At 27.8% G+C, this 24,205-nt stretch overlaps 1 protein-coding gene across 2 annotated transcripts in view; it reads left to right on the forward strand.

Annotated features, from left to right (window-relative positions):
• LOC142327370 (very long chain fatty acid elongase 4-like) overlaps positions 1–20,431 on the forward strand; it is a 195,398-nt gene extending 174,967 nt beyond the window's left edge. Inside the window, exons 5-9 of one of the 2 annotated variants that reach the window (XM_075370360.1) lie at positions 1,615–1,671; positions 6,266–6,371; positions 11,835–11,971; positions 13,992–14,164; positions 19,595–20,431. In XM_075370360.1, coding sequence (XP_075226475.1) covers positions 1,615–1,671; positions 6,266–6,371; positions 11,835–11,971; positions 13,992–14,156 — 465 coding nt within the window. In that variant the 3' untranslated portion in view covers positions 14,157–14,164; positions 19,595–20,431. Of the gene's footprint in view, positions 1–1,614; positions 1,672–6,265; positions 6,372–11,834; positions 11,972–13,991; positions 14,280–19,594 lie in introns of those variants that run through there. The other variant, XM_075370359.1, reaches the window with a different exon arrangement.
• Positions 20,432–24,205: the final 3,774 nt, after the last annotated feature.

Below are 24,205 nucleotides of genomic sequence, written 5' to 3' on the forward strand. Positions count from 1 at the left end.
GGTATGACCCTGAAACTAAGCAGCAGTCGTCGCAGTAGAATTTGCCAAGTTCACCGCGGCCAAAAAAAGCACGCCAAGTTCGCAGCAACGTGAAGTCCATGATGATTTTTTTTTCGACATCAAAGGCATTATCCATAAGGAATTTGTTCCTCTTGGTCAAACTTTCAATGGGATATTTTATTGTAAAGTTTTGAAGCGGTTACGTAAAAACATTAGGCGCAAACGTTCAGATCTGTGGGGTAACAACAGCTGGGTTCTGCATCATGACAACGCGCCCGCGCACACATCGCTAGTTGTTCGGAATTTCTTGGCTTCCAAAAATACGGTAGTGATTACTCACCCGCCCTATTCGCCTGACCTTGCCCCTTGCGACTTTTTTCTTTTTCCGAAAATAAAATTTCAATTGAAAGGCCGTCGTTTTAACACAATTGAGGAGATTCAGGAAGAAACGCAGAACGTGCTTCGAACACTTACACCTGCAAACTTCCAGGGATGCATGGAATCATGGAAAAAACGCTGGTATCACTGTATCAATGCCCAAGGGGATTACTTTGAAGGAGACAGTGGAAATTATAAGTAATGGTAAGCTATTTTATTTTTATGGTAAAATTCCCCGAACTTTTTGGTAGCACCTCGTATATATTTTTTTTTTCAAAGATTATATTTACAACTGTAAAATAAAAATAAAATAAACAATTGTAATATTATAACCACCAGATACAATTATAATAAAAATAACAAAACATTTACGTAACTATAGATATTTCGGAGTGTCGCTCTATCTTCAGCAGTCATAAAATATAAATTACACATTAATTTAAATAAAATTTCATCAGTATGTATGTATTATGTCAATAAAATGAAACCTCTACTGTTTAACATGGCATTATAATAAGTCATTAACATGTAAATATTGATAATAATTAGTCATTATCATGACTAATTAACATGATGATGGGGGAAGAATGACAATAGAATTTATTTTAATCTTATATTATTTTAATCAATGTGTAATTTATATTTTTGACTGCTGAAGGTGGAGTGATATTCCGAAATCGCTACATTTAGGTAAGCTAACTCTATTTTGACTCTATCTGGTGGTTATATATATATATATATGTAAAACCATCAGATACATTTGCGCGCGCGCGTGTGTGTGGAGAGCGCGTGCAAAATAATAATAAATATTTTTTAAAAATTATTTAATTCACATAATTACTTAATCTATAACCGTTAGAGTCTATAAACTTTGACTGTTGCAAGCTACATAAAATAGACCAGTTTACTATGTATGGAAAAATACAAGTTTCTTAGAAATATGATAAGCTGATTATTGATATATAAAATAAAGTTTCATTGCCTAACTCTTTAATTTAAATAGATAGTAATTCTAAATTATTTTATTCGGGTGTAATTTTAAACAATGGGTTTAAGATATTGACCAAATTGATGTATTAATTTGACCTTTCTTTTGAAATAAAATTAAAGTTAAACTAGATTCTGACTTAACTTCAAATATTATCAATTAATTTAAATATCAATAAAATAGGTTTCTATTAATATGTGAAGTTAGATACATATATTAATAAATAATTGTTTATTTTTCTTTTCTAGATGTGTGTCGGTTACTGGAGGTACACCATGTTAAAATTCCTTGATCTCATTGATACTGTAAGTAAATGTATTTTGACTACACTTGTATAAACTATATGATTAATCTGTGTATTGAAATATTTTGATTTATGTATTTTAATAATAACAATTTATTTTATGAGATTAGATTCTTTTATGAGTCAAAAGTATTAATTGATATTAAAATATTAAAAGATATTTTCAAGTATCTTGATAAATTAAGAAATTAATTTGTAATTATATTACTATCATGGACAAATATATAATTTAAAAAATAATAAAAACAAAGATTAAGTACGCTCATTTGATCTTGAACTTTTATAAACTGAAATAAGAATTATATCTTAACGTTTTGGAAATATTGTCCACGATAAATAATTTAATTTGAAATATAATCAGTTACGGTATATTTTCTGATTCGTCATTTACAATGTAAAAAGTTAAAGTATTATTACATTTCATAATAATTTTTTATATTATTTTGAAGTTACATTTCTTTCTGATTTAGTTTCGGATAATTTAGGACTCTTTATAAGGAAACTTTAACACCAATAAAATTTTTATGATAAATTGTATTAAAATTAATCAAATACTTTTCAGATAAATTTATTACATCTCTTTACTTTTAAATATTTAAGAAAAACGTTTTCTTTATGAAAGACCGGGCATCAACAGCTATGGTCATTAGCCCGGTGGAAATTTCTAGCGTATAAAAAGATGTCATGCCTGACCGAGATTCGAACCCGGGCCTCCGGACGAAATGCCTAGACGCTACCTACTCAGCCACGGAAGTCGGCTTTTATTATTAAAGACTTAATTATAAAGTTTATTAAATTTATTTGTAGAAAGTTGATATTTAATTGAGTGAATCGAATCGTAATTTGGAATTACACGTAACAACCAGCGTATGAAATCCTTCTTTTGCCAAGAGTTGTTTAGTTATATTGAATTACTCTCAGTTCTCGAGAAGAAAATTAAAGTTTCACAATAAATATTGTGAAATATAATTGACATAATATAATATTATATATGCAATCATTCATTTAAAGATCGTTTTTTAGTATTTTCAATTGATCCATAAATTTATTTAATTAACTGTAGTCTAATATCTATAGAACATGAATCAAAATACAAGGAAATAATAATGATTGAAAGAAGGTAAATTACATTAAAGAGAATAATAAACAATATTTTATAATACACCAGAAAAAATTTGTGAAAAATATTAATGGATAAAAAAATAAACTGTGAATTAGTGAAAAATTCTTTCCTAACGATATGCCTTTATTCAAAAGTATGACGTACCCAAGTTTCTATTATTCTCGAGAAACATCCTGATTGCTGTAGCACAGCTGCAATGTATGACTGCGCTGCTAATTAAGTTATTGTCTCTTAAACTGCAGCTGTGTAAAGGAATTAATGCAAGTTGCGCATTTAGTAAGTAGCGAAGTGTATAAACAAAATTATTCCTTCTGAAATGACAAATCACCTATTCTTCAGACACATGGAATTTTATTATTATTATGCACATCTTCATTATTATTGTGCAATAGTTGAAATATCTGCACAATAACTAGCGCAATTAATAATTTACTGAATAATTCTTAGCGACTGTTAATCAAAATAATTCCTTCTTACAGGCCTTTTTGTTAATAATAATGGAAAATTTCAGTTTTTTTAATTATTCGAGAAATGAAAGAGTTAATCATGTGTAAATCAGGGAGGACTATGCATTTAAATATTATATAAATTTATTAACTCAGCAATATATTTATACCGAATCAAAAGCTTTCAGAATTTTTGGAAAATAGATGGAAATATTACATTTTTTCATTAATTTTACCACATTAAGGATGGTTCAAAAATGGTGTTTTTTCATAGAATTTCATACTTCGAATCTCCGACAAAACAATATGTATGTCAAATAAATGGAAATGAATAAAGGCTTTAGAAATGTGATGTTATATGTTCCGTATTAGGTTGTTCGATGAAAATCCAAATGAAGAAATCTTAAAACGAATAGAAAAAAAATAGAATTTTTTTGGTAGAGCTTGTAAAAAGGCGTACTAGGTTGTGAATCGTGTAACAAGAAATCCAGAACAACTTTTTTTTTTTTAAGAAAGAGAAATGTGGAAGGTAAAAACCCGTAGAAGAAAAAAAAGGCTGAAATAAATACAACAGATGTGAGGATGTAGTAAATTTGTTGAAATTCAATAATTAATTATTTCAAAAATTAATAATTTGTAAAAGTTCATCTATTTAAAAAAAAAAAAAATTTTAGGGAAAATCTCTATTATCTTATTTCACTCTTTTAAGGATGATAAAAAAGTATATCTCAATTTGAAAAATCGTTTCTCCCTTTAGACATTTTGGGGTATTTTAAAAAAAATCCAAAACAGGTTTTTCTAAAATGTTGGATTTAAAATAAAAATCTACGTTAAATAAAAGCTTGTATCATAATATTTTTCGAAAATGTATGATTAGCGAACACAATTCAAATCCCGTTTATCGTTTTCGGGATAAGTAAAATTACTTTGAGATTATTGGGATAAATATCCGGGCAATTTTTAAATTTTGCATTTCAACTGAAATAAGAAAAACTTGATGTGTTTTTTTTTCAATCTCTTAAGGGTGAGTGAGGAAAAAATACTTTTTTAAAAAGAGCTTAGTAACTAAAGAAACATCTCTGATAGGTTTTAAGATGAATCAAGATTTTTAGAGCTGTAGAAAAGTACATAATTTAAATCCCTTGAGGGTGTATATTTATAGATGTATAAATTTATGTATGTGTGTAAAGATGTACAGTTAAAATATTTATCTGAATGAAACTGTAAGTTCAAAATCTTTACACAAATTAACATTAAAATTTTGATTACAGACTGTATTATAGTAATTACAAACTCTAGGAGTGTACTTGACAGCTTGAGCTGCAAACGTTCTGAATCCATCGTCCAGATTATTCATGACATCCTTTCAAGGATAAATAAGACTGTAGTACTGGTATGGGTCCCTGCCATTGTAGCATCCTGGGAAACGAACGGACCTATGATGCTGCCAAGAGAGCTGCAATAAATGGCATCCGAGTACAATCGACTTGTGAGAGAGACTTCATGAGATCAGTCCGTGCAAACTTGCGGGCTCAGTGGAATAGATTCTGGCTGCTGAGTCCTCCCACGGCATTACACAACATCCGGGAGAATGAGCTCGAGAAACCTTCATCTCCGAGCAACAGAAGAGACCAAGTCATCTTAACTCGGCTAAGGATTGGACACACCAGGCTTACCCACGCTCACCTACTTGGCTCTCCTCAGAAGATCTATGAGGCTTGCAAGGTCAAATAGTCCGTGTACCACGTGCTCTTTGATTGCCCAATCTTTGGAACCATCCGTCAAAACTTAGGCCTGGGTTCGGATATGAAATTTCTATTAAACCAGAACGTAGGTATAAACGTCTGTTGCGGTTCCACTCCTACAGTGGAATGAAAAATACGATTTAGTGATTTTGTCTGATTATGTATTTTATTTTGTATTTATTGTTGTCTGTGTTTATTATTTATTGTTCCTATTTCTTTATTTTTTTATTTTTGTTCTTTATGATTTTTGTTGTTTTATATAATACTGCATGATAGTGTTACTGTAGTCGCTAATGACTATAATTGTTGATGCGACTATAAATAAAAGCATTAAAAAAAAAAAATTGTATAATTGAAAGTGCAGTTAACATTGTGTAACTAATCATAAATTGACGCTAGTATGTAACCTGGGAAATTTCAAAGATATGATTTTAAAATCACGGAAGGATATTAAAAGAAAATTCACGTTCATTTTGTTAAGGAAATCGATGAAATATTTGAAGGAAACATAACAAATATAAATGATTTCCACAACATAAGTAAACGTATTATTACCCATCTTTTTTTCTTTTTGTTGCCATATGTTAGTAGGAAAATAAAGGAAGAAAATCTTGTTGATGAGGTAAAGCAGAAAGAAGAGGAAAATTAGAAATGAAATAGGAAATGATGAGAACAAACTTTCGAAATTCTCAAAAAAAAAACATTAAAAAAACGGATTCCAATTTCCTTGAACTTTGAATTACTGATGTGTACATTAAGCTCAAAAGTATATTGACGTATAAAGTATCAAATGAGTTAGATGTTACAAAAGACAGTGGGAACTGTACGAACACGAAAAGAAAAAATTATATACAATAAAAAATAAAAAAATAATATCATTCTTTTCCATTAATAATTTAAGACAATCCTAGTCTATGTTTTAAATATATAACATTAATTTTTTTATGCAAGTTATTAAAAATATCGCATTTGTTTAAAGTTTTTACGATTTATCCATTCAAAAGTTAGTAATTTATGTAATTTAATTAACATTATTAATAATATAAACCCTTTAAACTAAGATTAACTGCATTTCTACAACATGAAATAATTTGCAAATTTGTTTCTGGAAACTGAAAGTCTCTTTAAAAAGATTTAGACATATTTATCTAAAATTTCATTAATTTACATTCTTTATAATTGATCTGTTTTTTAGTTTTAAATTAATAGAATTTCACCGTAATAAAGTAATAATTATTAACGAAAATAAAACAATATATTTTTAACAATTTTTTTTTATAGGTATTTTTCATCCTCCGGAAAAAAAATTCTCACGTTACATTCTTACATGTTTATCATCATTGTGGAATGGCATTGTTTTCATGGTGTTGCCTAAAGTACTTCAGAGGTAATTACGTAAATTAATCAGTTATTTTTATGATATTAATAACAAATATGATATTTAATATTTTTCTTATGAGTTAAAGTATAATTTAATAAAGTATTATACCTGTGTTATATGTATTGGAGTATTGAAGAGAATTCTTTAGGTCAAACAAATGATCAATTATCAATATGTACCGTATTGTACATAATTAGGACTTCTTAATGTTCTTTTTAAGTGATTACATTTTTCGAATACATTCACCATTACTCATTTATTAGTAATTTTAAAGAAATTACTGTTTACAGCATAAACAAAAATTTTTTTTCTATTTTATCAAATCTCAACCTAAAAAGTAAACTAAAATTCAAAAAAAATGTAAGGTTGTTTCATTGTCAACATAAAATTTTAAGGAAGTTTGACATTTCTGATGAACATATAATTCCCTAATATGGTTTTTGAGACATAGAATGGGAAATAGAACCCATCGAGTTGGGCTAGTGTGAACGCATCTTCCCAAACTGGCTGATTTGGAAGTCGAGAGTTTCAGTGTTCAAGTCCTAGTAAAGGCAGTTACTTTTATACGGATTTGAACACTAGATCGTGGATACCGGTGACTGGTGGCTGGATTTCAATTGATCAAACATCTCAGAGATGGTCTAACTGAAATTATACAAGACTAAACTTCATTACACTCATACATATCATCCTTATTTATTTTCTGAAGTAATACCTGAACGGTAATTACTTCAGGTAATTAATCTCTTTATTTAAAGAAAAAAAAGGGAAATAGAGTCCTGGGATAAGCTCAAAAAAGAGCCATCATTGCGAAACACCAAAAATATTAAGGAATCAATAATTCATTGAGATCTATAAAAAATATTAGCAGGAATTCAAAAAAGTAGAAAATAATACGTTAAGACGTAAAGTAAGAGAAAAAATAAGAAATAATTTGTCGCAATTCGATCACTAATCTGTAATCAATTAGACTGCTGATTTAAATCAGCAATAATCATCCTGATATAGGAGAGAGTATAAGATGGAATACCACAGGATTCAATAGTAGATCCAGTATTACTTTTAATGTATTACCAATGAGTTACCGCTAGTGATTAAATATTATTTTATATAGATGTTACAAAGTTGATATTAACCAGTGCTAACGTAAATACATCGGAGATAAGTTAACTTTAAAATAAATGTAAAGGAAGATATTCAGCAACTTATGAAAAATAATTTAGTTATTAATAAAAGTATATCCAACTTAATTTCCTTTAAAATAGATACATCAACAAAAAATCATTATGCTGCACAACAATCGTTTAGAATAGTTTCATCCATGTATACTTTTTAATCACGTCTCTCAAAAAACGATCGTGTATATACAGTGTCCGAAAATTATCTGAACAACTTTGATGTCTTAGAAAAAACCTACCGGATTGGTCCGGTCTCGTCATCACAAATCAGCTAATAAAAAGTTGAGAGTTATAAGGTTCAAATCCTAGTAAAGCCTAATACTTTTATACCGATTTAAATACTAGATCGTGGATACCAGTGTTCTTTGGTGGTACGGTTTCAATTTACCACACATCTCAGAATGGTTGACCTGAGACTGTACAAGGCTACATTTACAGTCATACATATCACCCTCATTCATCCACTGAATTAATAATACCTTAAGGTAGTTCCGAATATTAAGCAAAAAAAAGTTAGAAAAAAGTAATAGTCCTATTATTAAATGGTTAGGCTCTCCTTACAGATAACTCATAAAGTTTCCTTCGATAAATACTAGATAGCGCTGTGATTGCAAACGTAACCGCATACGCAGTCACCAAGAATCCACAGATGAAAACACAATGTTTATAGTGGTTTATTGAAATAAAATCAGACGCAATTTTAAAGTTCGACGCAATTTTAAGAATCAGTATAACTTAGAGAAACCCTCTAGAAAAATTATTCGTTCCTGGTATGATAAATTTAAATAAACCGGCAGTGTTGAGTTTAAGAAGGGGATGCAGGCAGATCTAGAAGACCAGATGAAGAAATATAATGTTCGTAGCCCTGGGAAGTCAACTCGGAGTGAAGCGCGCGAGATATATATTCCTTCATCTACCATTCACGCACGACGTTCTTAAAAAAACTATTAAAATTGTGCCCTTATAAATTACAAATATTGCAGCAATTACATCAAAAGATCACACTGCTAGAAATGTGAAAACCATTGAAGAATTGAAAATGATGATTGTTACCGTAAAAAAGTTATGTTCTCAGACGAGGTTACATTTCATGTGTCTGGAAAAGTGAATACTCAGAACGTTCAAATATGTGGATCAGAGAACCCGCATCTTACCTTGACCGTATTAGAGAGCGCCCAAAAATTAATGTTTGGTGCGGACTGCTTCACGATCGTGTAATTGGACTTTTATTCTTTGCGGAAACGGCAGTTAACGCGAATATCTACCTGACTTGTTGGAACGGTTTGTTTACCCTCAGCTTAAAGAGTTACAATCCAAAATCATATTTCAACAAGTTGGAATGCCGATACATTGGAATTTATTATGTGTACAGCCCTCAACAATACATTCCTAGTAACTGGATTGGACGTGATGGACCCATCGGTTGGCCGCATCGATCACCGGATATAACTCCCAAGTGATTTTTTTTACTATGGGGTTTCATCAAGGATAATGAATTCAAAATATGTAGTGAATACTGAAGGTCTTAAGCAGAGGATTTTTAACTCATAGATTTTGATGTGTTACAACGAACATGGCATAAAATTGATTACCGGTTGGATATTTTGCGAATTGTTAATGGTGCACACGTTGAATGTGTTTGATTACAGGTAAAAGAAAACTTTCAGTTTTAACATTTCTAAATTTATACAACCATTTTGGTATCTTAATAAGTAAATTATTTACTCAATATCAAAGTTGGTCAGGTAATTTATGGACACCCGGTATACATATATAGCCTATAATTATAAAATATTCCATTATTAAAAAATAAATAAATAAATAAAATTATGTTTATCCAATTTACTAAACCAAGCAGACAGTAATGTTAAAACATATATTGCGACATGTACCTGCTAATGCTAGCAGGTACATGTATATGCGGTTAGGAATACTTTTTTCTTGTGTTAAGTGAACATTTTTCATTGTAATTCTCACATTAAACATCTACTGTGAAAAGTATATAAAAATTCATACTTCTAGATTCAATAGTTATCGAATTTAAAGAGTATAAAAAATGTTGAAAATGTTGCAATGAACTCCACTTCTCATAATTAACGATATCTTACCATTATAAAAATATATAAAATTATTAATAGTAAAATTTAAAAAAAAAACGAATTTAGAAGTTTTTAGTCAATCGAGATAAATATTTTTTGGAACCTTGTAGATCATTTCAAGGTTATATTTTTAAAGGAATACTTTTAGCTGTAGATAGGAAACTTCGATATATTTAAGAAAGAAAAATATTAGATAATAGATTAATTTTAACTTTTTATCTTTGGCAACGACTTCAAAATTTTTGTACATTTCCGTGGCGGTGTGGTTGCGTCTCTGCCTTTCATATACAGATTTAGATCCTTTCTGCTATTCAAATCTTTTAATGCTCTATTAAATTCAGATCCCTTTTCATCCCTTTTATCCTCTTCGACTTCCTCTTCTTCCTCTATAATACAGTTTTCTAACTCATTTCCTCCGTATAAATCTTCAATATATTCCACCCACCTATCGAATTTTCTTCGTATTACAAATCGGCGTACCATTTTCATTTAACACATTATTATATTTTAACTTATGTACCAAACAATTCTCATTAACTTTCCTTATGCTCCGTCTATTATACCAATGATCATTTCTCTTTCCGTTTCTGAACCCCATTTTATCAAGAAAGGCGCCTCCATATTTGTTACATGAATATGCAGAGAGCTAATTTTCTTTAAAAAAAGAACATCCGTAGTTTTCCATTGCTTTCAGCTGTGCAGTACTCAGAAGATTGAGTGATGTTGATGTTGCCGTTTAAGTCCTCCTGACTTACACCGTTAACTGCTAACTACTGAAAGAGATGCTGCCCTCTTTCAGGAATTATTCTTTAGTCTGGCTCTCAACAGATACCTCTCTGGTATGGTTGGACCTTCGGTTCAGCTACTCTATATCATTGAGCACTCAAGCCCCCTCACATCGGCAAGGCCTCATGATTCATAGAGGGAGTGTTGTAGTATATGAGAATATTTCAGTTAAGTTATCAGCAGTTCTGTCATTAGAAATAATTGAGAAAAAATTAAATCCAACTGGTAAGATAAACAAATTTTTAATACTGCTGAAAAAGAAAACTCATAATTATAATTTTAGATTAATTTTTTTTAATATTAAAAAAACATTCTCACTTTGATCTGTATGTTTTTTGTTAAATATGTTCAAGTGTAAGAAATGGATCGATTTCATAATTTTTATTATAATATATATATATATATATATATATTCTGGTGTAAGCTATACTGTGAAAAAAAAAGAAATTGTAACGATTTGAAAAAAAATATTTTTGCATCTTTGTTAAAGAATACGTAGTATCCTGTAATTTTTATACACTTTAATTTCAGTACAGTGATATAATTTTTATCTTAATATTAGTTAACGAATGTCTATAAAAAAAGTAAAATATGATATCATTTTATTCGGCCTAATGTTTACCGCTTTGATTTACATGTTAACCAGTATTGTTCAAAGAATTGGTCTCAACCCGCCATGTCATATTATTTCAGCTCTATATATTACAGTATACGCACAGTTTAATAAACATAAATACATTATCCTATTTGTAGCAACCAATTCCAAAATTAACTCACTGTTTTCTTTTTTTTTACTCCCGTAATATTTCTTATCTATTTCCAGATTATCTCTGAGCGAATTAAAGCTGTAAAGAAATAATGCACTCTACTATTGACATATCTCGGCAGCTAACGTTTAATATAATAATACGTGTATGTTTAGCAGGAAAAATTATCAACATAGAATAAATAACTAACAAATGATGCCTACAATCATATTGTCGGCTACATTCGCGCACGTGTAATTGAACAATACGACTATAGACATTGTTATCATTAAGTCAATATTTTTTTTAAACTTTGTAAGCATACAAACATAATATATTGTAAGAAAATCTTTACATTTTTTAACCTGTATATGTAAGTACTACTACTCTAGTAAAAGCTTATTATATGTCTTTATTCTACGCATTTGTAAGTATTTTCGATTCTAGCAAACGCAGCAGTTAGATATGTGTCATTAGTTAATACGAAAAGAAATGAGAAACCTAGGATCATGTGGTTGTTATGCGTAACGCCTTCTCAGACGTTTATTAATAATTTATTTTAATAATTATGATTTATGTTTAATTAATTGTTTAAAAATAATTTTATAAAAGATTATTATTATTATATATATATATATATATGTTTTTTTTGTATTTCAGGAGAACAGGGGGTTTTATTAGGCGTAATGAATTGTGCAGTACATGTTATTATGTATACTTATTACTTTCTGGCTGGATTTGGTGAAGAAGTTAGACGTCATTTGTGGTGGAAAAAATATATAACAAGAATACAAATGGTCAGTATTTTATTAATTTAATTTGACAACCAATATTAGAATATATATATAAAACAAGAAATAAGAAATTTCAGTTTATAAAAGTCCTGTTTTTTTTTTTTTTTTTTAATAATTTAATTAACAATATTAAAAAATAAAACCTTTTGAATTATTCTGTTATCTGTTATTACAACACGAAATAATTTACATAAATTGCTTCTGGAAACTGAAAACCTCTTAGAAAAAGTTTAAATAATACATTAAACTAAAATTTCATTAATTCGTATTTTTATAAGGGCTTTCAGAAAGAATGCACATATAAAGAAACGTTTATTTAAAGTTTATAAACAAACTACATACATGTATCGTATGTACAAATAAAGACAAGAAATTTTTAATTTATATGACAAGTCGTGTTTTCTAATATACTCTTTGTCAACAGTTAATGCGGAAATAATAAATATCATGTATTATTTACAATAAACATGTTATTTTAAATCGAATAGTAGTCCTTACAACTGTGTTGAAATCTTTAACGATTCAATACATTTTTTTGTAATTACGTTTATATATTATAATCTTCCTTAATTGTTTACCCAACAGCTGTTGTATTGGCGCTAGTTTTAAAATGGTTAGAAATTCATACGTTTAATAAGTATATTTGACGTACAGTGTGGTTATTATGCTGAATTCAGATTATAGTGTGAATAAAAAAACATCGTTAGTGTGAGTGATTTCGTCATGATTCTACAAGTCACACGTCTGGTGTATCAGTGCAGATTCATAACGTGGCGATATCTACATTCAACACTAATATCATTAGTCATACATTAGTTACCATATAATTTAGTCATGTAATTTAAACGTTTGGATAATGTTATGTCTTTTCACTTTTATTAAAACCCTTGAACTTTTCAATGATCATTATTTTGTTTTTACGTTCAATCTCTGTGCTTCTGTTATTTATTTATTAACTCAAATGTTATTTAAAGTTAATATAATGTATTTTTTATAATTTTACTAGAATGTGAGTGTAGAGTTTCCTAGATTTGTGTCTGTACGTCTTGAGTTATACCATTATTTTGACACCATGTCTGATGGTGATTTAGCCGATTATTGATATCTGCTCCGAAAAAACGGCCGAAAAATAGCCCTTAATTATAATTTTTTTATAATTTCTAATACTTTATCTGATTTTTAAGTTGTGGCTATTATTAAAGATGTTACATGAGATAGCTGTCGAACAAGATGTTACGAATCTACTTTTTTTTTCTCAATCGTATTTTTAATACTGCTTAACTTTTAAAGTACAGCAAAATTTTTAATATTACATTAATAATGTCATTTCGTCAAATCGGACCTAAATTTTTTACTGAGTATGGGAAATTATCTTTTTCCCATTTTTACTCGAAATATTACATAATTATTTCATTAAAATATTTGAAAACCCTATGGCGAGTTTCAAATAAACTCTCTCAAGGGCAAAGGCGGCTAAGTTATGCAATTTTTTACCGGATTTTTTTTAATTTTATTATTTCTAAACTTTGTATGCACAATTCATAATGTAAACATAAAGAAAAGTTTTATACTAAAAAAATAAAAGATTACTTAATATTTTATTTCATTTTTATATAAAACTAAAAAATTGTTTTACGCAAATGAATGTTAAATTAAAGTCAAAGCTATTTCAAATTTACGTATGCTTAAACCTGATTGTGGAAAGAGTCATAGATATTAATATCTGTAGAATGGTAGCTGTCTCGTAACCTTCGAAAACAGAAAAATTATTAATAATAATAGTGAGGGAGAGACAGAGAGAGAGTGTGCGTGAAACGGAGAGAAAATCAGAAAAAAAAGATCAAGATATAATGAAAGTATTCGATAATTTTGATATGACGTTGTTTGTATAATGAGGAAATAAAATCAAATAATAAAGAAATAACGTAAAAACATTACGTAAATAAAAAAACAATAATCATTTCATCATTATTAAATTTTTTTTTTAAATTACAAAAAAATGTTAATATTTTTTATTTTTCAGGGCCAATTCTGCGTTGGGATTTGCTACATTTTATCACTAATTTTCTTTGGATGCAACCTACCAAAAGGATTCAGTTTATTTTGGGTTGCAAATATGGGAATCTTTTTAATATTATTTTATAACTTTTACACCAGAACGTACACAAAAGCAAAATTAAAAAATTAATAAAAAAGGTACTTATAAAATTGATCGTAATTATAATAAAAATTTAATAGACTTTGTAATTGATTTAATTTATCTTAATTATTTATATATTAATATATTTAGTCAGTTATCTTTTATATATATATATATATATATATATATATATATATATATATGCAGTATATAAATTATATTGTATGAAATCTTGACGGAATTTATTTCGACTTATTAACTTAAAATAAATGTAAATTTTAGTATTATAGAAAATTAATAAAAGCTGTTTGTTTGACAGCTGTAATGTTTTGAATATAAGCCGCACTCAATAAAAGAAATCAAAGTCCCGGAAAAAATTAATTGAACTACGAATAATATACTTTATAAAGTTTAATGGATTTCTTTTGATTCAATGTTATTATGACTGCTGTACTGATGCTATACGATAGAGATACCTATTCATATGTTTTAAAAATTTTTATTTACAAATTACTAGGTTATTTTAGTATAATCAAGAGAATATCCTTTAAAAATTTGCTCTGTTTTAATAATTCCTATAATTTTCGATGATAATAATAATAATAATCGCAAGATATTTGTAAACTCTTAAACCCTTATTATCGTTTTGAAATGTAATAATTTTCTTTGTAAATCAAAAAACACAACAAAATGGTATTCTACAGTAACTGTAAGTTTTTATTGAGCGTTTTGATTTTCTATGAAAATTTATTAAATATTTAGAAGTTTTCTATAAAAACGAAAATCCGAGAAAAAATGTTAATTATAAAACAGCGCTAATAAAATTAGGCTTTATCTTCTGTATAATGATTCAAATAAAAGTTTTCATTTTAAGATAAGTATGTAGATAATATCCTGTGTTATTTTTGTTATAATATATTGTGTAATTATTTGTTTTTCTTTTGTTAAAAGAAAAAATCCTCACTCATATAATTGTTATAGATTTTTCAAAATCGTTTTGATCTTTTTAACTTTATTAGATCTCTAAATTAATTTATATTAACTGCATTAATGTTAATATATAATGCATAATGTTAACTGATATAAAATAGTTAGATATGCTGTTAATAAATTTTAGAACAACCATAGGAGTAATTTTATTTTAATAATTCGTCTAAGAATCTTTATATTCTAAATTTTATAAAGTTAAGAAATTTTCTCTTTATGTAATATAAGATAAGGAAATTTATTCATCATATAATCACGCTGGATAATAAAATAATCTCATGTTAATCTCCCGATAAATAATTGATTTTACCTACTTGTTTATTCAAATAATTTACTTCATAATTGAAATATGTTTTCCAATTTACTTCTAATCTTGGTACAAGGAAAAACTGTGCATATTTTATGACATATAACTTTAACATAAAAAATTAAATTAATATGTAACTGATATTTTTTTTTTTATCCAAAATGTGAGATTACGTAATAATTCTTAAATTAAACAGTATGTTAGATTTAATTTCAACAATAAAATTATTTTTTTTTTTTTTGGCTTAACCAATAAACTACAAACAAAAAACAATGAACACTGAACAAAATTTATATTCTGAGTCAATAAAACGCAGTTACTTCTACGCTAGTAATAATGCTGTGATAATTAAAACAATAATATTATTGATTAAAAATTTATTATACTACATACGTGAATTATAAAATCTTTCGTCAGAGTTTGAATATACAGATAATATGAAAAAAGGTGACGGTCATTTAATAATTAAAATTCTAAATATAGACTCTTAATATAACCTTAGCGCTGAAGAAAAATAAATTGTATTTAGTTGTCAACATAAAAATAAGTTGCCAAAATCAGTGGAGATAGAAGTAGACAATATTTAAGGAGAAAATTGAGAAGGTAGTATTCGATAACTGATGGTTAAATACACAGTAGTCTAGCCAGATACGTAACATAATATTTTCGTGGTGTCCTTGATTTTAAAACTACTAAAAGACCGGTTCATATTGTTTAAATGTAGATAAGAAAAAAAACTGTCCCAAATATTGCGCATCCCTGTTAAAAACATCCAATACTTCTAAGTTACTATCAGTAGCGTTACAAATAGAAACAAATGTTTTTTTAATTTAAAAGATAAACACCGAGTTCAGTGAAATAAATTTTACTTCTTTACCTCCTTAGATATATTAAAGGACTAAAACCTGTTAGAAAATTAATAACATTATTGAAATACAACTTATGCTATGATCTAACGTTCGTATTAATCTTATACTTTGGTAAAAGATTTGTTTTAATTAAATAAAAAGATTATTAAAACTGATTATTTTTAATGGTATAATAATTAACATATACACAATAATTGAATAGGATAAATATAACAATCTATTTAACGTGAAATAGTATTTAATTTTCCTGTTATCCATCTTTCCGTTATAATAATGAGAATGGAAGATTGATTCTTCATTTCATTTAACAAACACGGAAACCTTGTCTTGAAAAAAATATAATTGGATGTTTACATTTTTTTTCTGTTTTATCATCTGTTAGTAGCGTTTACAGTCGGTACCTCATAGGAGATTATAAATTAATTTAACTAATGATAATCACGTGAAGAGGTTCCCAGTGAAACCCCTTGTTAAAGCATACAAAGGTTCAGCACCTCAGATATAGAAAAACTACTAGAATAAGTAGCCCAAATAATCTTCAATACTTAACAGAGTCATAAAAAATAAAATAGCAGGTAGAAAAAAATAAAAACAATGTCCACTATTAATGCCAATATATAAAAACAACACTATAAATAAAACAAATATTTGTCGGTAATATAGCTGTAATTTGTAGACTATTGAAGTGACTTTCACTACACAGCAACAGACTCATCCTGTGTTCCAACTCTTAGGTTCCTTCTCCCGGTCCAGCACTTTCTCTAGATAAATCCCCCAGGACCAGCACACGGAAATGTTTTAATCACCTGATGTCATTTCTATTGTCCAGTAAATTTATGCCAGATATTTACATGTTTGTCTAACCTCTGTTTGTACCGCAAGATACATTTTTTATTCGTAAACAGGTTTTCCTAGATAGCCACGAATTTTTCTACCCCCAACAACCATGGCGCCTCTGTTATGATCCTCACCAATTTATTTTGGAATCATTGGATTATTTCAATATTGCTGTTATTCGTCGTTCCTCACAGCTGGATCCCATATGTCCTGGATCCCATATGAGAGCTTTAAGGATAATTCTATAGATCAACAGTTTATCAAATATCAATTTTGATATTGATTTTGATTGTGATTTTCTGCCCAACAACCAGTTTAGTTCCCTAATGTTAAGCTATTTCTTTTTTTCTACCAAGCAGCTCTTCTACGTCAGGCGATGAGCCAAGTGTAGGCCAAGATACCGTACCGGATCCGTGTGAAGCATGTAGACGCCATTCAGGTTGTCCCGTGGACAATCACCCCTTCTCATCCTAAAAGTCACATGACACGATTTGTTCTGATTCACCACCATTTTCCTTTTCGTCAGCCACGCTCCGATCTCGTCTAACACTGATTGAAGTTTAGCTACGCAGAAGGTGGATTCAAATTTTCATCATCAGTTAGGATTGCCGTGTCGTCTGGAAATGATGCGAGAGTGACGTAATCCAGAGCAAGAAGGTTTGATATGAAAATCCAATACAGAACAGAGCTCTGAAAAACTCTCGACATCACACGTAGAACCCAGATAATTCCTGATAGAACTTACCTGCAAAAAGCGCTATTTGGTTACTTTATCTTTCATAATCCTATATATACAAACCTTTTGGCTATTTATCTTCATCCATTCCGAATCAATTTTTTTTTTTTTTTGTTTTTGAAGCCTTTGAGACTGCTCTAACATTTTATCAATTTCCATCTTTCATTCTTCATATTCCCATCACCAACAAAGTTTTATATCAAGCTTCATGATGTTTATTACCATTTTGTAAAATTAGGTTGGGATGGTTTATTTTTTACGTTTGTTACACGAGTTATTATACTTACTCTGTAAGTTCTTCTGAATTCAACTGATAAATATTGATAGCAAGTATTCTACTATATAGTTAAAAAAAAAAACTGGTCCATAATATCATGCTGAGCAATTTTCTTTAAAACATTGTAGTTTGTTGAGAAACTTGTAACGTTTTACTATATAATTTAAATTTAGCATAAACGGGTTTTCCCCGAATTTCGGTGTTTCATGATTCATTGTGTCAGAAAAAAAATGTGTATATCGAGGTGCATTTTTGACGGAAAATTATTTTACTCCATTATTTTCTGTAATAGTTGGGAAAATTATTTACTGATGTGCGGCTTATATTTAATATGCAATATATTTAATTTTAATATGGATGTCTAAGCTAGTTTGATGTACGTCTAATTTAAATTTATATTAATAGCATATATATTTATATTCTATTTTAATTGTAGAATAATTATTTTAAGACGCATAATGTGTATGAGTTTGAATACCACTTTTCATAAAAGTACTATTTTACTATCTTACGTTTGGTAGTGATTTTTTTAAATTCTTTTTTTATAAATATATTTTGCTTTTCAGAGTAAGAATTAAGAAAGGAAATTTTACATAATAATATATTTAAAATTTTTTCAAATAAAAAAATCGTAAAAAAATTAAAAATACATAGTATGTATTAAAATTAATTTCCACAAAACTTTCCGATGTAAATAAAGATTCCTACTAGAAGCAAAAATAAAGAAGCTAGTAAAAAAAACGTTTTTGTAAATAAAAGGTGTAAAATATATTTAATTTAATATTTTTATAATTTGATAATGATAGTATCAAATTTTAAAGAGCATGTAAACAAGAAGATATAATTAATTTTACATAAACAGACCTACAGTAAATTATCCGTTTTTTCTATATTGCACAAGCTATAACAACTTTTTATATTAAAAAAATTATACATATTATTTCAATTAATTTTAATAAGATTGTAAATTAATATAGATTAAATTAGGTTTTATATATATATATATATATATATATATATATATATATATATATATATATATATATATATTATACATTACCGGTAATTACTGTAATATGAAGTGTAAAAAAATTATTAAAAATTTTTTTTTGAAGGAGATTATTTTCAGTAATTTACTCGAATTATTATTTTTTCCAGCATTAGATCCATTTTAATTTTTCAATAACTTGCGTGTAGTTTAATTTTACTTAAAATAGTAAATTCATTTATCGAGGAAATAAAAATAAATCTAAAGAATAAGAAATTGTGATTTAATAATTGTTAAATTTTAATTTGTCGTTAATATATATTAATTAGTATCGAAATTATTTAGTAACATTCTTAGAAGTATTTACCTCTATTTCATTTTGAAAAAAGCTAGCAGTTAATTAAATATATATTATATATATATATATATATATATATATTACTTTGAAAAAATATTTGTGAAATATCATTATATATATTATCCAGGTAATCTCGTCTCGGCATTTCGTGTGGTGGTCCCTGGTTCGAATCCCGGTCTAGAATGGCATCTTTTCATTCGCAACCAATATCCACTGGATTAATGACCATAGCTTTTGATGCCCACTCTTTCATGACAAAAAAAAATATGAATAGAAAAATATTACTTAGTTAAAAAAATTGTTTGCTAATGTCACTATTTTTTTTAATTAAAAATATTTCTTATATATTCTAAAAAACTTTTAGGTCCTAAATAAAGAAAAAAAAAATTTTTTTGTGATAAAACAAACTAACGGAAAATTATAAAAAGTAATAATTTGTTTATTTTTCATACAGTAGGGAAGAAAAAACTAAGACAGGTATGGATTTGACAGTTATTAAATCTGCAATGTATTAATTGAATGCCAACTGTAGTAAAGTCGATTTTTTAACATACGATATTTTTCCTGTTGTTAACTATCAATATACTGTACAAAATAGTAAAAATTCGATAGTTTTTATTATTGAAAACACAAAGGTAGTACTTAGTTAAGTTTGGAATATTATGTCTGGAAAACTTAGGTCTAAAAACAATAAACTAAGAAAAAGTATCAATCTCTAATCACTGCCAACATTAATTGTTTATTTAATTTAACGTACAGCCTGCAGTACAATCTATATTATCATTATATTTTAGTGAATTATAATTTAAATCTAATATGTTTTTAATTTAGTAGTAATATTAGCATAAATGGTGATTTTAGGATTTACTTATATTAAGTTCTATGTATAATTTGTAACGATAAAATATAGGCAATAATATATTTTGTATATTTTAAGAATAAATCATTAATTAATATAAAAATAATAAAATATACACAAAATACTTGTGTTGAATTTAATATATATATTTTCCTTAAATTTATTTCCTTTAGGTTTCCTTTGAATAGTGGATAAATACAAAATGACGTACAGAAATCATAATCATAATTATGTACATAATTATGAAAAGAAAAAATTAAAAGAAAAACTGCAAAATCCTTAGTTCTGTTCAAGGTACGTTAAATTTTAATTCCTTGTACGAAGTAAAGGAAGTATTGTAATCGCGATAAATTTCGGCTTTTATATTTCAATAGAAATATCTATTTTGACCATCCCTGAATCCATTTTGACTAGTTTCGGCGTGACATCGTATGTATGTATGTACATACATATGTATCACGCGTAACTCAAAAACGATTACGCATAAAAAGTTGAAATTTTGTATTTACCACTGTTGTAACATCTAGTTGTGCACCTTCCCTTTTGATTGCTATCGACCGGGCTAAAAATGTGCATACAGTCAACCCTCTAAATAAAACGCGGTTTCAATTTTGAAACATTTAGATTTTGGACTTTTCTTAACTGCAAAAAAAAGGGCTAATAAGCCCTTAACAAGGGCTAATAAGCCTTCGTTGAAAGCTTTTCAACAATATATCATAAGCGGTACTTATTTTCATTACAGTTTCCTCCAACACATCTAACTTTTTACGGTGAATCGGAATATGACGTAGCCTCTGAAGTTAGAAATGAGAAGAAAGATGATCCAGAGGGTGATAAAGGATGATGATATGAGGATAATGAAGCAGAATCCTCTTCTCGTGAACCTCGTTTGACAATTCAAGGTGAATTAAACGACCTTATTCAGCATTTAACCTTGTAGAAAAAAACCGAAATTTTCGGATGTAAATGAAAGGTTGGAATCTTCACACTGACTCCACTTTAGAGCAAGTATGACTCAGTATGAGTCAGTAATTCCTTTGGTAATCATTATGAAGAGTTTTTAAAAATTTATATTATAAGAAAAAAAGTGTATTGTTATTATCATAATGTTTTTACTAAGTAATTTAGGACCAAAAATATTTCTTGTTTTCTTCAGTTATATGACTGGTTTGATGCAGCTTTCCAAGATTCCCTATCTAGTACCAGCCGTTTCATTTCGGTATACCTCCTATATCCTACATCCCTAAAAATGTATTTTACATATTCCAAACGTTGCCTGCCTGCACAATTTCTCTCTTCTATCTGTCCCTCCAATATTAAAGCAGCTATTCCAGGATGCCTTAATATGTCTGTTTTTTTAATATATGTTAGTTTAGTTTCATTACAAGTAATGAAATAGATCGTTTTTCTTTCAACTACAACGCAATTAAGCGAAATGCATATTTATTTCAAAAAAATATACAAACAAATACATTACATCTAAGTGTATACGACTTAATTTGTAATATCAATATCGTGTTTAAGCTCTACCTCAAGATAATTATTTCCATTTGATAGTTTTTTCAAACCCTTATAAATTATATATAGATCTGTAGATTGATCAATTTCATTCAAATCTGATTCAGTAAGATCAATAAATCTTCGCGATAAAAATATTTTCTCAAAACCTTCAATTGATATAATAATCGATTCACAATTTTTGGTGTTTTTAAACTGCATTTTTTCAACTTTATATTGTTGATTCACCTTCATTTCAAAAATATTTTTAATATTATTATAATAATTTAAACTATTAAATTTATGGAAAATTTTAGATATTTTTGTGATTCTATATATAAAAGTAACAATATTTAAAATCAACATTTTATTGTTGTTAAAAATGATCATTTTATTTATATAGAGACCAAATGAGTTTAATATATGTCTGTTATGAACAGATTAAAGACAACTATTCATATGGTATCTTTGGTGATTTTAAATTAATTATAGATAAAAATACGGGTTTTTTTTTAACGCGACAAAGTTATGTATAGATGGTGGGAAACAATATGAAGATTGGTTTCATAATAACGAATTTAAAAAACTGAGTATTTTGGTCCCGCAATTCTGCGGAACCAAAATAATTCATACAAAGTCGATTCAAAGGGTACAAACCCATTAGATCTATTGATTTCTGGTACTTATTTAAGGGAAAAATTAATTTTAAATTTAGCTTGTTGGATCTCCACTGATTTCTATAAAATATTTTATAAAATTATAAAAGATTATTTTATCAGAGATTTTAAGACATATCAAATAATTACAATACAATACCGAAACACGCTTTTTACGATCACGAGTTGACTGAGTACGCGAAACAGTTCAAAATTCCACATTTTAGAGGTGTTTTTATGTTAGATGGTTTACCAAAAAATGTTAGGAAAAATGAACGCGCTGTAGTTAATTTCACTTCAAACGGTCTCAGTACGCATTGGGTTTGTTTTCGGAAAATCGATAAAAATGTAGATTATTTTGATAGCACAAACGATGCTCATACTCTTCAAGAATTGTTGAATTATTTTAGGATATCTAATGTAACCTACAATTATACTAGATAACAAGCCGATAATTATGTGATTTGTGGCCGATTATGTTTAGATTTTTTATGTGAATAAATTACATGTTTTGATTTTTATTTTTTCTATCCAGATATGTCGTGTCTATTATCGATTGACGGTAACTGTTCGATTATTAAAAAATCTCCGTCTATCAACCTTTGAAAAGGCCAATTCAAATTAGGTTTAAAATGGTTAATGACCGCCAACACAATTCCAAACGTGGAAGAGAATAAAAATAATAAATCTTGTTACGCATTCGATAAGGATGTTAAAAAAGATGAAAATAATAATTATATTTTTACAAAGAAATATTATATACCAATACCAACAGGTAGTTATGAAATCGAAAATATCGGGGAATTTATTCAGAATGAAATGAAAAAATTAAAGAAACAATTTTCTTGCGAGCAAACATCGATACGTTACAATGCGAAATTAAAAGCACTGTATGGATAGATTTTTCAGATACAGATTGGAGCATTGGCAGTTTGTTGGGTTATGGTTCGAGAATTATGAAACCGAATATAACAACACATTTTTCAGATAAAGTAATAAATATTGCTCCTGTAAATGCAATATGTGTAAAATGTAATATTATTTCGGGTAGTTTTAGAAACGAAAATCAAGATCGTATTTTATATGAGTTTTCGTTGAGAGCAGACCCCGGTGAAATAATTGAAGAACATCCATTTCATATTGAATTTCTACCGGTAGATGTGGAGAGAAATTTACGATTTAGTTATGTCGTTGACCGATGAAAATGATAATTTATTAAATCTGCACAGTGAACGAGTGCATGTTGTTGGTATTGAAATAATCTAAAGAAACAATTGTAATTGAATTTTTATTTTTTTAAATATAGATATGCCGCTCGACTTCCAAACTGAAAAAGAAGTTGAAACGTTTCATTGTCAAAAAAAAAGTTTCCGATTGACAAGAAAGCGTAGAGATATTAAAATCTATAGGATTTAAAGTCGTTAACAGGAAACTTAAAAGCAACTATATGTTATTGAAATAAAAATTTAATTCTCATACATAAATTGTTTATTATTTAACATTCTATAAAGTAGCGCGTTCAGATGAATCCCTAACATATAATGAACTCCACAATCATTATTCATCAGCTAAAAAAATTGAAAAGCAGATTAAAATCCCTATTAATCAATCAGATATGTATACTGTTCCGGGTGAAAGTTATCTGATTATTTTTGATAAATAATGTCGTTGCAAACGGAAAAATTATACTACTTCGGAATTAGTTAATTTTGCTATTGCCTTTTTA

The sequence above is a fragment of the Lycorma delicatula genome, chromosome 7 (genome assembly GCF_047948215.1).
Source record: "Lycorma delicatula isolate Av1 chromosome 7, ASM4794821v1, whole genome shotgun sequence".
NCBI lineage: Eukaryota > Metazoa > Arthropoda > Insecta > Hemiptera > Fulgoridae > Lycorma > Lycorma delicatula.